At 43.9% G+C, this 14582-nt stretch overlaps 1 protein-coding gene across 13 annotated transcripts in view; it reads left to right on the top strand.

The window, feature by feature from the left end:
• The window catches only part of LOC116939631 (ryanodine receptor 2-like), a 332153-nt gene that overhangs the window by 144051 nt on the left and 173520 nt on the right, over window positions 1-14582 (top strand). For all 13 annotated transcript variants that reach the window (XM_032948287.2, XM_076062962.1, XM_076062947.1 and 10 more), the window contains 6 exons: window positions 1434-1675; window positions 2553-2745; window positions 6039-6255; window positions 8112-8216; window positions 10113-10216; window positions 13638-13721. In XM_032948287.2, the coding sequence (XP_032804178.2) occupies window positions 1434-1675; window positions 2553-2745; window positions 6039-6255; window positions 8112-8216; window positions 10113-10216; window positions 13638-13721 (945 nt within the window). The remainder of the gene's footprint in view (window positions 1-1433; window positions 1676-2552; window positions 2746-6038; window positions 6256-8111; window positions 8217-10112; window positions 10217-13637; window positions 13722-14582) is intronic.

Below are 14582 nucleotides of genomic sequence, written 5' to 3'. Positions count from 1 at the left end.
CATTGTGGTCGTCTTGAGTGATTTTTATACATTTTTTTCTGCGTGGTGTTTGAAACGTACGGTTTTCCAGCCCGATCTTTTTTTTTCTGTTGTGGTGGCTTTTCTCATTATTTTACAGATTTTTATTGATGATGCTGCTTTTGTACAGATGTACAGATCAGATTATTTCACTATTGCTCACCCATGATACATAACTCCGTAAGTAATCTCCAAAATCAAAGTAAAAGGCAGATTATTGTGATAGAATGCACTCGACTTAATGGTGCAGTCCTGTGTAAACGTTTGCAGTAAAGCAAACGACAGCTCCTTGTAAACAAGCAGTATGAGACTTAATGAGCTCACCCTGAATAATGGCGTTCACACAGAAAATAAGATATATACATGCACATGCTCACCAGGTTCTCTGTGATTCTCACGTGGCTGGTTAAAGAGTAACACTATTCAATGGGGCTTGAGCATTTAAATATGGTAACGTTTAGAATGTATGTTTAGATTATGAAGAGAGCTCAGTTTCTGCCTCAAATAACCATTGGAAAGAGGTACACTTCTGCGCAGTTATGGCAAATCGCCTGATGAAGCTGGTCGTAATCACCAGCGAAACGTTGTACTCAAATTGTAAATGTTGTGGGTTTACTTTCCAACACACCGGTGTGCTGAAGTAGTAACTAGTTGGCACGTGTTGTTTACATTACAAACCTTACTCATTGGCTGTGTCGGGTGGTGGTGCATGAACGACACATTTATATTTACGTGATCTAACCCAAAAATGTTTTTTATTATGCATAATATTGCTCGCTAAAAGCCTACGTGTTTAACGGGTTGTGCTAATCTCCGTTGTTGGTCCTGAACCAGTGGTGTGGTTAATTCCACATTTCCATGACAGGCACCAGATACACTGCTGTATAGGTGTGATAAGTCAAATAAAACCAAAGTGTTTGCCTGCTGAAATTAATTTTGGGCAGTCTTGATACTTCACCACGCTAGTTAGTATGGGAGGGTGAAGGTTCGGGATTTGTGAGGATAAAGGTACAATACAACAATGAATTTTGTTGTACTTTCCCCTGCTGCCCACTGCATATTCCTGTTTGCCTCTGCATCTCCGTGTGTCTCCGAGTCTCCGTGTGTCTCTTTGTATCACCGTGTCTCTCTCTCTCTGCATCTCCTGTCTTCTTCTCCATATGTCTCTGCATCTCTGTTTGTCTCTTTGCATCGCACTGTGCATCTTGCATTTATATTGTATCATATCTATTCTACATACATACGTACAAACAACGTACAAACAGATGGAGGGACGGACAAACAGACGTACAGCCGGGCACATCTAATGAATCAACGCTTGCCACCTCGATTGGAAAGCGTCAACAAAATAACCTTCAATGGCAACCATCTCTTGTCGCTCGCTCGGCGCTCTCTCTTCTCTCCCTCCTCCGCAGCATGCGCCCCAACATTTACCTGGGGGTGAGCGAGGGCTCGGCTCAGTACCGCAAGTGGTACTACGAGCTGATAGTGGACAGCGTGGAGCCCTACGTGACGGCGGCGCCCACACACCTGCGCGTCGGCTGGGCCAACGGGGAGGGTTACGCCCCGTACCCGGGCGGCGGAGAGGGTTGGGGCGGTAACGGCGTCGGGGACGACCTCTACTCCTACGGCTTCGACGGCCTGCACCTGTGGTCAGGTGGGTTGGGGAGGCCCGTGGCGAGTGAGCGCGCGCACGCACGCACGCACGCCCGTGTCAATCACAAGAGTTAGACGCCCATGGAGACGCTGTGTGTGTGAGTGATCGAGTGAATACGGGGTTGGGGGCGGGGGGGGGGGGTGCGGAGGCTGTACTCGTTTCTCTTGGTCGCTGTGAACCAGTGGAGGATATTTCTCATGACTGTTGACTCCCCACTAAGTGGTGCGGTACTTATTTTATTGACCGTGGAGTAATGATGGGTTCAGTCAATTCTCAACCAGGATTTGAACTTTTGTGACCTTTCAATAGTGAATAGGAGCTCACTGTTAAGATAGTTGCTGAACAATTACGGGAAAATATGACCCGTGTAGCCTACTCAAGGTTGTTGGGGAGAGTACTTTGAAGTCCGGAGCGGCGCACGAATGGGTTGTATGGCAGACACCGCACCGATCACCTTTGTCTCCCCATTTCCGATGTTTGCTCACCGCACCAGGTACTCATATAAGGCTGAGTAGAGGTAGGGGAGGCCCACAACCGGTTCAAATATTTGTCACCGATGTTGGCCATGAGCGGGAATCGAACTACTGTATAAGCACACACACAGACATTGTGGAGTGTGTGCTCCTTGCTGGAACATTGCTCGCTTGTTTTTGTACTCCTACCATGTTTTTGTGTTGTTATTGTTTGTTGTAACGTTCTTACCCCGTGCCCCGACTGGACATCTGTGAAAAAGAGCTTCATAGCTCAATCGGATTCCTCCAGTATAAATAATGATTCTGATTTTGTTTCCCTCGCTGGGGTCTTTCACCGGCTGCTGTCGCCATCTCTCGCCACCGCCCCCCCCATCCCCCCTCCGCGCTGCGATGTGGCGGAACAGGGCGCATCGCACGCGCGGTCGGCTCGCCCAACCGGCACGTCCTGAGCGCGGACGACGTGGTGAGCTGCCTTCTGGACCTCAACATTCCCAGCATTTCCTTCCGCATCAACGGGCAGCCCGTGCAGGGCATGTTCGAGAATTTCAACACGGACGGCCTCTTCTTTCCCGTGGTCAGCTTCTCCGCGGGTGTCAGGTGGGCGCACCGAGGGAGCTGCTCCCGACTGCGTCGTAGTCTGGCAGCTCGCCACAACTCTTGTACGTCATCATAATCGTTTTACAAAGGATCCGCTGCCAACCGCGCGCACTGAAATAAACTTGAAGACTAGCATCGCTTCTTCGCATTGACGAGCCGCTTTTATGAAGATTTTTTTGGGGTTAAGCCATGGTTTTTTTTTTGCGACGGTGTTATCATTTGAATTGTGGCGAAGTCGAACCAAATGCAAATCGATTTCCCTTTCGTGAAAGTGCTCGAGGGGAATAGACGCACACGCTCAAGAACCGTACATGAATGCACAAAAGATAATAAATGGACATATTGGCAGTACACCGGTGCAGCATAACACACCGGTCCGCATAATACAATCTAAAATCTAAATTTGAACTAACTTTCCTCTTCCGACTGCTTCGACATCACAAGAACTGATTTTGACGCACCCCACAAGATTTTCTGACTGGGCTTGCGAATCTCGGGAAATAAAATTTTTTTTTTACAAAATTTGCTTTTTTAAACTGCCAATACGTTCAAATACAAATTGCAGGAGATGCAAAGGCAGTGGTGGGAAACCTGCAGCCCGCCGTACACATGCATCCCGTGGAGCCCCTTGTGGTGGCCTGGTCTAGGTGTCTCCAGGGTGATGCGTGGGGGGGGGTGGTTATGATTAGTGCACAAGGACAGTTTCAAGCCTGCGGCCCACTTGAGGAGAAGGAGGGCCGCTCACGTGGCCCACCGACTAGTCTGGGTTGCCCAAATGCTGTGCAAAGGTGTGCACGTAGACCTAAGGCATGTGAATAGAGAAAGAGAGAAAGGACGAGGCTTTGGCGAGACAAGTCAGCCGAAAGAGGCAAAGTAGAGATTCGAGAAGGGAACGCGAGACGAAGGAGGGGATAAGAAATGTGAGAGTGGGCCCTTGAAAAATGAAATGGGAGAGATAGGAGGCAAGGAATTAAGACAAGCAATCTGTAACCTGGAGTAAGAGAACCATATTCATTTTCAATTGTCTCCTTTGGGGTTCAACACTTGATGGTTGATGAAATGACCCCTCCATGATTTAATTGTATCTCCTCTCGGCCTGTGCTTTCCCTCACGGTTTCCACAACCATTTCACAGCCGAGTTTCCCCCTCACCGTGCTCATTTGATGACGGCTGCCAATTCCCATCGTGCATTATAAAACAGGTTGCCCTACCACGTTTAGAAGCAAGTCCCATACAGCCTCCTAAGCTGTTACAAAGTGTACGGGCTTTTATTTTTTTAGAGGGGCGAGCAGGAGCCAGGAACACAGCCAAGTTCGATATGATGGCGCAAGGCAGCCAGCAGTAGTTTAAATATTTATTTACTGGCCATGGTAGTGTACCGTCTGTAGTCAGCACACTAGAGGCAGCGCTGAAGAATCGCATAGAGATCGTCATCGTCATGTTTGCGTGAGAGACTCCCAAATTGCTGTAGACGTGATTGCACATGTTGCATGTAGTGGCCTGGAATTGTGTTTTTATTTTCTCTCTGGGTTACATCAGTTTCTTTCACATGCAAAGAGACTCGCTGAGAAATTGTATACATATCCCATGAAGGGCCCTCCTGAAAAAAACAAATACTTTGAACAGTTTGAATAGTTTATTTAGCTCAATTGAGGCTTGCCTAGGTGTTACTTCATTGTGAGTTTATGGTGTTTCGGTTTATAGTTGCACATTTTATTTCATGCGTGAATAACACTAAACCAATTATCAGCATTATTATAGGTGTTGTTTTGTAGTGGTAGTATTTTTTAAATAGTCTCAAAGATCCTGCATAATGTATTTTTCTAGAATACCACAGTAATTTGCGAACTAGAACAGTTGTCAGCCTTGGATGGAACTGATGTGTGACCGTAACCATAGAGTTTTCATTATAAATGGCTCTTGCTGATTTCACTGCATCTTTCCAACTTACTTTTGCAGAAATGTAAATGCAAAAAAACAAAACTAGGTGACATAATTTAACAGAAAACCCTGCCCAGTGCTTCGGCGACTTTCACTGCAGCATTTGGCAGCTTCTGTGTCTCTGTGGGATGCCCTTGGGTTATAAATAATTAGTGAGCGTCTGTCGACTGTCTAACTTACAAATCAATAAAGAGCTAATAACCTAATTTTTTTGTTATTTCGTAATTGGCATTAGCCCCAGATTATACATGAAATGGGGAATGCGGATGCTTGCGAGACCCATGAAAGGTGTTTTTTATGTAAAGATAATTAATTCAAAAAGGGATATTTATTTGATAACACATTCCTATTAACAACCTCTCTGCCCAACACTAAGACTCCAGGGTCCCAATGCAATACCCACTGTGGCCTTGAAAGTGCACTTAATCAATTCCCTTATTTAGAACCGTAGAGACGGTCCCCTTCAGATGAGCCATACCTTTTGCAGAAGTGGAAGACATTCTTATCAATATTCCTGCAATTTAATTGCAAGTCACTTTTTTCATTTATGGATTTTGGCCACAGCAGTGGCACTCAATGTCCTTTTGTGAATGGCATTGCAACGTTCTTGCCATTCACCTTTTGGCAACATACTGTATGGAAATAGTGGGCATATTTATTGTATAGAGAGAGTCCCAGGCAAAGGAAAACCCCTTAAGCCTGGACTTGCAATCAAGGGAATGGTGTTAACAGCACAGGTGGCTGGGGAACATGCATGCAGATAGCATGCTGCTGTAAAACTGTTAGAGTGGTGGGATTCCAACTGTAAACTCCTGCACACTGCCTCCATAGAAATATAAGCCTGGCAGAAATGTTAAAAGCTGTCCTAAAATTTTTTTACAAAAAATTGTAGTAGTTGTTAAATAGTAATAATACTTAAAAAGATGTGTGTACAATTGATACATTTAACATGCACCAGCTGTCCAGCAATGCTGCGCAGTACATCATCTGGAGGAGAGCAGTATTACATTTGCTGGCCCCCTATTAGAAACTGCAAAGGCGTTACGTGATAGGAGTGGTTATTATATTGCAATGAGTGAGCTTGTTACTACGGTTTGTAAATATGTTATTTTTAGTTGATAAAAAAAACGAATTTCGATAACAAAACTGTGACTAATAAAGTATTCGTACTTCAGTTTAGATTTTTTTTTTAGTCCATTTGAAAAGCACCCTCGAGATATACATATATATTCATTTAAACTCTCTTTGCAAACACAGAGCACAACAGAAGCGTCGATCGATTTATTGAATGACTCACGGAGCAATCGCATCCTGCCGCGCACTGCGCGCCGGCGGTGTTTTACCCCGCGCAGTGTGCGGTTCCTGCTGGGGGGCCGTCACGGCGAGTTCAAGTTCCTCCCTCCCGCGGGTTACGCCCCCTGCTTCGAGGCGCTGCTGCCCAAGGACCGCATGCGCGTGGAGCACGTCAAGGTGTACAAGCACGACCACGACGGCACGCGCGACCTGCTGGGGCCCACCGTGTCGCTCAAGCAGTCCGCCTTCACGCCCGTGCCCGTCGACACCAGCCAGGTGATGCGCGCGCCGCGCGATGAAATAAACTGTCGCTGGAACTATTTTTTTTTTTTTTTTACTTTAGCAGCTGAGTCCCACTTGAGCTGATGTGGCTCTTTCTCAGAAGCGACCTGCCTGCAAATGGCAGCTCGACGAAGCGGCTGATCGCGTGGACATTTAGAGTGGACAAATGCTTCAAACGCGTGTTTGTGAATGTGGAGGGAAAAACCGGAAAGGCCTGGATAAAAATCCACATTTTGTTGTCCTTCCCCTCAGCTCCGATTAGCATGGTTGGCTACGTACGGTGCGAAAGAAGTTCAACATGCGTACTTACATACAAACATGCAAACTCCAATATACAGGCATCGGGGTCGGGATTGAACACACAACCTTCTGTATACTAGGTGAGGTAGTAAACATATTGCCACCGTGGCACCCTTTGCTTGACTTCACTTTATTAACAATTTGTGTTATTGGCCAATTACTTTCTTAGGATGCTCACCACAATGGTAATGGTGCAGTACTGCAATTTCTTGCTCACACCACTGCTAGTGGAAGGTCTTCCAGAATGATAATCTTTATTTAGACTGGAGGAATCCATTACAGGGAGCTTTAGAGAGCACTTCTAGAAAGTAGCTTGGGAAAGGGTTAATGGCCAATTCCTCTTTGTTCAACCCAAACACGCGCGCATAAACACTTGCAGTGACACCGATGCCTTTGTCGAAGTAATCAGATCAATGATCTCATTCCAACATATGGCATCCAAAACCCCATCCGTGTTGTGGTACAATTATATTTGTTATGCCACTAAGTAGTTTATTACTTAACAAGATGAGTGGCAATTCCATTCTCATCACTGTCAAAGGCTTTGGCAGATGGCGTTAACCTCTTGCATCAAGTTTTGTCCACACGCCCCACAGCTCATGACCAATGCTACGTACACCATTGCCGACCAAAAGCAGCTTGTCCTGCTCGTGAAGTTGCATAACGTTCAGACAACATGAATATGCGCACAATGCTCACTTTAAGTGATGCACGTACACTACATTACCAGTGACGTTTTGAAAATAATCCATGCATAATGCACAAACGTTGGACAGTAGTACAACAGATTTTCACACGTACTCTCTTCAACAATATTTTTTGTCAGATCAACACACAGACGTGCACATTTCAGAACTGTTGGCCTTAAATTATAGCTCGCTGCTCACTATCTTTCCAGCAATTCTACAAAGCAGGATGGAGCTTTTGTCACTCTACGTCCTAAATTCCATGACCAGGTTTTTGAATTGTTTCATGGGTTGTACCGGAAATCGTTTAATTCTCCCCTTGCATTATCCAGCCGGGTGACGCTGGCGGAAGAGCGCTTCACTCACAGTCGCAGGGTTGTGAACACTGTAGAATCATCCCTCTGGGAATAAGAAAAATGAGCACCATTTGGTGGAAATTCAACGAAGGGTTAGTCCTCTGCAGAAACTTGTTACTGCCATAGAAATGTGGAATTTTCACTTGCTGCCTCAGCAGGGCTGCCACTGGACACGATGCTTCCCTATGAACAGAGGTACTCTGGATTTATAAATAAGCAGACAATATGTCGCCTTCGTGTATCTGTGTCTCCACATAAAACAAATTATAAGTTTTTCCTGCACAACCCATGAGCTGCACGGCCTTACGGAAGTGCATAATCTCAGCAGCATTGATATGATGACAATCAAACCCTGGACCGATTTCGACTCGCAGCGTCTCATCAGCAGTCACGCCTGCCCGAATCAGTGCTGGAAAATTACCGATCTTACAGGCGAGGACATTCTCTTCACGATAATGGGTCTCAGTTCAACGCAGTGATGCTTTGACTTTGAATGATGTTGCTGCAGATTGCGCTGCTGCCTCATCTTGAGCGCGTTCGGAACAAGCTGGCCGAGAACATCCACGAGCTGTGGGCCATGAACAAGATCGAGATGGGCTGGACGTACGGCACGGTAAGAGCAATGGCCACTTCCAGCCGCCAGCTCTCATCAGCCCCGCTCCTCCGTCCATGTTTGCAAGCCCAGCCCCCTTTCATTTGAATAAACAGCCCCATGTATTCACGAGCCAGAGGCTCCTTGATATGTAATTTTGGAGAGAATTGGTTAGATTTAAATCTTTGACCGTGGATAATGGTTTTGAGGTGAGAAATCGTTGGGCTTGAAAATGTTTTAAGAAATCATGCGTGACAACAGGGGCCGTGTATTCAGATTTCGCAGTGTGTTGGTATCCACACAAGCGTTCATTATTACCGTAATTTTCACGTCCCACTCAGCACTGCTTGTCTGCTCATGAAATATTATGATAATGAAGAATATATCTGAGCGTTTTAGCAATGTGCCGGTGTACTCTAAAATATTAACTGGGTGTACCGTGATGGATGGAATGAGCAACTTTTAAAACAAATCATTGTACCTCTCGAAAATTTTTACAAACCGAATTCCATGCACCCAAAAATTACCTTAATCCATATCCACTCAAAAGCCTTTGATGCCAGGTCCCTTAGCCTCAGTAGACACCCACTTTTCTTATCAGTGTGTGTGTTTTACAAATACTTTTATTTGCCAACTGGGCTCGTGTTCATTTCCACGTTTGGGGGTGAGGAAATAACAAACCTGGACCCGCTCGCGGTCAGTAAACGCCGCAATGGTTGCACTGTGCCGAGCCTGTCTTGATGAGAGGGCTAGGTGGCAGTCGCGCGGGGGAGGGGGGTTAAGGCACCCAGGACAAGAGGGTGCACATGTCTCAAGAGTCACTCGCTCACCATTCAGCCTGTCCATTGTGAATGTGGACAACCAGCCAATGCGTGAAAGAAATAGGTTTTAAGTGTACATTAAAACAAAATTGAGATCTGACTGGCAAATTGCGATTCTGGCTGTCGAGTGATGAGACTGGTTGTAATTACGGGCGAAACGTCGTGCTCGAATTGTACTAGAATTGTAAATGCTGTGGGTTTACTCTCCAACACTTTGGTGTGCTGAAGTAGTAACTAGTTGACACGTTTTGTTCTAAGTGACTTTACCGAAAGACCCAAGAATATGAACTCCTGCAGTCACGAAAGCTTTAAGTCAAGATTTAGCGACACATTTATATTTACGCGATCTGACCCAAAAAAAAACTCTTGTGGCAATTGCTAATGTATGCGGTGTCTATTTTTTTTTTAAGTATATTGAGTGTAGCTACCTCTAGAATTGCATTTGCGTGATCGTGACTCTTGTGCTGGCTTGGAGATTAAGTTCGCGATAGTGGTCGGTCGGTATTTGAAGGTTTCTTGCTTGGTCAAATTTTCTGTTTATGTGGTGCCTGTTGAATTGGAAGAGAACACAGTGAGAGCTGATAATTCAACCTTAACTCGTCCTTCCCAAATAGGTGATTTTAATCGCCCTCATTGCAACAACACTCAGTTTGTTTACAGCAACAAGAGATTTAAATTGGTATGAATAAAGTAGATAAGGTATAAACAAACCTCACTGGGCAATGCCACCTTTCAGCCTGTAGCTATAGTTTTATTCAATCCGTAATGATTAAAACGTTATTTTAACATGTATTACTTTTAGACCAATGTTTTTTTTTATATATATAATTCTATCGATATCTGTGTATCTGTCCATTTCACCGCTACAAATCAGCGTGTTGTTCTTTTTTTTTTGTTTAAACTCGCCTCACCTCGCAAGACATTTAACGCTTTCAGAGTCATATACTGTACACGTACCAATGGCATTCTCGTATGCACGCTGCTGATGTTGTTGCATTTGTTATTTAGTCGGCCTTGCGAGGCGTGATACTAATCTCCGATAAAAGTCGAAATGGCTTGGCAGTGGACGCTTGTCTGTCTTCTGGTGTTCATCTAGGTCCGTGATGATAACAAGAGGCAGCATCCATGTCTCGTGGACTTCCACAAACTCCCTGAGCAGGAACGCAACTACAATCTGCAGATGTCCAGTGAAACTCTCAAGTAAGCAAGCTCCACCAACAGAGGAGCACGTGGCCTGTATCTCAGTCCGACACGCTATTACTCCCCTTTCGTTATCTTTTGGGTCAACGTGATAACCTCTCCCCGAGTATGGCTCCATTTCCAGTGCCTCTTACAGAAACGGTTGGGGCATTCCTGTTGTAATCCAGGCCTTTAGGTCGAGCGGTTGGTGGATCATGGAGATTTTCCTACGTGTGTAATGCTCCCTCTCTACTGGGCTACGAGGTGGCCAGACGGAATGTGACAGGTGAAGCAAATGGGTTAATGACCCCCAACTTAATGGGTGTCGTCTCATCAAATGTGTTGATTTTCTCCGGGTGCTCTGATTATACTTGATATGCAACGTGCTTGTTAAGGACGTGGGCTGACGTTGCAAGTGGAATCCTCATGAGGATAAAAAAAGTCATGATACTTTGTGAGGCTTTCTTCGAGTCTTACAATATGTCAACATCAGTGTGGATGTGAGCTTTCAGCAATGTTTAGAGGCTCGAATTCCACCTGGTAAATTCTGATTATTGAATGAAGTTGAACACTGTGTTTGTGATATAGTCTACTTGATTCCAAATGTGAAAAAATATAACAAACAAAACTAGTATGTTATTGGTAAATCTTATAAGTCAATATATATACAGTAAAACCTTGGATTGCGAGTAACTTGGTCTGCGAGTGTTTTGCAAGACGAGCAACATTTTTAAATAAATATTAATTTGATAAACGAGCGCGAGGTCTTGCAATACGAGTAGTGCGTACATGCTTTGTCTGCCGAGCGTCACGTGATCACAACTGATATACGAGTGCTTTGGATTACAAACACGTTTCCGGAACGAATTATGCTCGCAATCCAAGGTTTTACTGTATATAAGAGGGCTTAGCAGAGTATTAGTAGTATATGAATAATAAATAGTTCAACAAACGTGTTTGTGGGTTTCATTACATTCTCCAAAATGAAATTATATTTAATCCGTCCCCCAAGAGGTCTGATTGGACCACCGGTACCAATCACAGAGTCATCAACATGGAGTGGCCTCTTAAGTGACTGGTGGAGTTATGCTCCTCGTGTTGTAGCCTTGAAACGAGAGAGGTCTGAGTATGATTACACAATGTTTTCCCTTGTCATGTATCTATTATTGTCCAGAGTCGTGATCCACTTTAAAGTACACCAGGCACACATGTGTGTCTTGATTAATGCCTTTTTAGAAGCCACATTGGTCGATTCAATTTTTTTTACACCCAATGTGGAATGAAAACTCACTAAGTGATGAAAACCGGCTCAGATGTCCTAGCCCCATTCTTTTAACACGAATCGGTCATCTCCAGCTTTGTCAGGACAGAGGCCCCAACGTAATTGCATCGTGCTGTTGTAAAAGTCCGTGACCTGGACGCGTTGGTGCAAACGCCGCTGTTTGCCAGCCCTCCGAGATGTGATAACAACGTACCACTGAAACCGCACGGCTTTTTACATTTCAATTATTTAATTTAATTAATATCGTGCAGCCACTGAGGATGTGGTCGAGCCTTCAAAAACATCAAATTTCGTTATTGCACTGGAAGTGACCTCTCAACACTCAGACTCACGAAGCGCAATCAAATATTAATGTGCATCAGCAGAATGCTGCGGGGCCTGGTTTATGTGTTTTCGTTTGATGGGCTGCGTGCTCTGTGTCGTCGTAGAAAGCACTCAAATAAATAAATAAAAATTGCCGGAGAGAGCGCCAGTCTTGATGAATGCATCCAATTTGTATTGCCATTTTATCCAACACTACCCAGCTTTAGGACCTTATTGATGTCTTCACTCCAGTGATTATTATTGTCACAAATATAAAACTGTTAACGTTGTTGTTGTTGTTGTTTCAATGGCTTATGAAAGATTATCTTAAACGGGGCAAACAGAAAGGCTGTTCAGACGTTCAATTTACGTAGAAGCTTTATCGGTCAACATTACATATGGCTGTGAAAGCAATGTGTGTCTGACAGTAAGATACTTCATTGGTTTAAATGCTCACAAATAAACACATGCTGGTGTCTGCCATGTGGTGGCTGAGTGGTTTGGATTTTTATAGCTTAAGGTTCAAGACCCACGTATCTACACCGGCTCATTCCCATCAGCTTCCGTGTGATAGTGACCTGCTGCAATGGGCATTATAATTATGCCGTTAATGTTGTCTTGAGGATTTGAAAGATTTATTTTATTTTCCCCCAATTAATACTATTGTCACCAGCAGAGTGCTACGATGTTTAAATTCTCGATTCACGATCAGATGGTCAATGGTTCAAAGCCAGGTCAGAGGTCGACTCCATACCCCCTCTAAAGTCGCTCAAATGTGTAGCACTTGGTGGGAAGTCAACAGCGATGGTAACTTGGATGTACTGGATCGCATCATGGGAATAAGGGATTTCCATAAGTGGTTCAGGGCTGCCACCTCATTGCTTGTCTGAGCAGAGAACCATTTAGACTTGACTTGATATTATCGTACTAAGTTTAGCAGGATATATTTTTTTCTTCTTTAAATGTATCATTTGCATTATCCCATAATATAGGTCAGTGTTCTTTAAGCAGTGACAGACTATGCAATTAAACTCCATATATTTGTCCTGCTTAAACAGCGATTTGAAATACCAGCTCTCTGAGTGAAGTGAATCTTGATGGGTTTCTTTACATGGATACAAATTGTCTCTTTGCGGTATGCTAATAATGATAGGACGAAGCTGCCTTTGCTATTGGAATGATGCAAACCAAAGTCACAAAATACTTCCAATAACACACTTTAGACTTCCTGGATTAGGAAATGTCAAAGGAAGACAACCAACAAGAGTGAATTAAATAAGTGCTGTACTTGTTTTCGCCAATCAAAAGCAATTTATTGTATGCACACCCAGGTACACGGGCAGTTCCATGATTTTGGACATACATTTTAGATACTTGAAAGATCTGGGTAAACATTGGTTCAAGCCAGAAAGTGTATTTTTTATTGACTCTAATTCAGATTGAGTTAATTGGTCCATCTTTCTTGATAAGGGAGAAATGGTCATGAAATACAATGTATTCAAATGTCCTCGATTTAATTGACTTGATCATCTATGCTGGGCTGCTGATTGTGAATGTGTACTCATGTACATGTCAAACAATTAACTCGTATAGATATACCATAATTTCTAAAACCACGGATAATTTCCTTTGAAACACCACCCGCATATGCATTATTGGGATGATTTTGAAATATGGACAGTGACGTTGCCTGAAGTGCAGAACTATCCCACCGCAACGCTTTGAATTCGAAATGAAAACACACGTACGAAATATGACCTCCTCCTGGGTCCATCTATCGTCGATCTCCATGGCCTCGTGTTGCGGCGCGCACTAAGCCCCCTGCACTCTGTGTCGTCTGTGCTGCTCCCTCCGCAGGACACTCCTCGCCCTAGGATGCCACGTGGGAATTGCAGACGAGCAAGCCGAAGCAACCCTGAAACGTTTCAAGCTCCCCAGGAAGTAAAAAAAAAGGCTGCCATCCTCCTATTCCGTGATCTCAAATTGTCACAACAAACTTCAATGATGTGATTGATTCGAAGGCTTAAAGTCAACCAAAAAATTTGACACCGATCTAATATGTTCACAGGTTGATTTAGTCTCTCGTTTAAAACTTGTTTTTTTTTTAATCAGAATGTTTACTTGTATTGGTGCAATCCAATGAGCTATAAAGCTCTTTTTCACAGATGTCCAGGAGGGGCAGGTCAGAATGTTACAACACCAAACAATACAAAAACAAAATAGGAGTGCATAGTTTAGGAAAGGTAAGCAAAGTTAAAAAAAGATACAAATAAAACTAAACTATTTATGTTTTACCAGTTGAGGCCCACTGAGCTATTAGCTTCTTTTTCGGCCGTTATCTTGCCACAAATGATAGCTCAACGAACTGGCTTATCATGTGGAAATTAATAGCCAAATAATCGAAATAACCTAAACGCATGTTTCCATATGTGCAGGGAAAAACCGGACACCATTTCAAATGAGATTATCCATCTCAAAGGATTTCTTTAGGTGAAACATTAATTAAAAAAGAAACAACGGTTTCCAATAATCTCTCCGTGTCAATATAGTGAATACAACTTTAGTGTAATCTCAGCAGCGGTTGTCCTAAGCAGATACCGGCTCCTACCGTAGGAATATATAATACCCAACGCCTGGCTAAGTTTCCACGAAGGAATATGAGCACTGCCGCATGTTAACTTGAGCATGGAGACACTCTTGGCATTTCGGAGCATGGGGTAAATATAAAAAAATGTACTCACACATGCCGAAAAAGTGTTACTTAACATTACAAATCGAGTGCACATAAAAGGCGAGCGAAAT

This window comes from Petromyzon marinus, chromosome 6, assembly GCF_048934315.1.
Source record: "Petromyzon marinus isolate PM22_M1 ecotype Great Lakes invasive population chromosome 6, UKy_Petmar_22M1.pri1.0, whole genome shotgun sequence".
In the NCBI taxonomy this organism is placed as follows: Eukaryota; Metazoa; Chordata; class Hyperoartia; order Petromyzontiformes; family Petromyzontidae; genus Petromyzon; species Petromyzon marinus.
The sequence above is the reverse complement of the archived record's forward strand: the minus strand, read 5'-3'. Positions and strand labels throughout refer to the sequence as shown.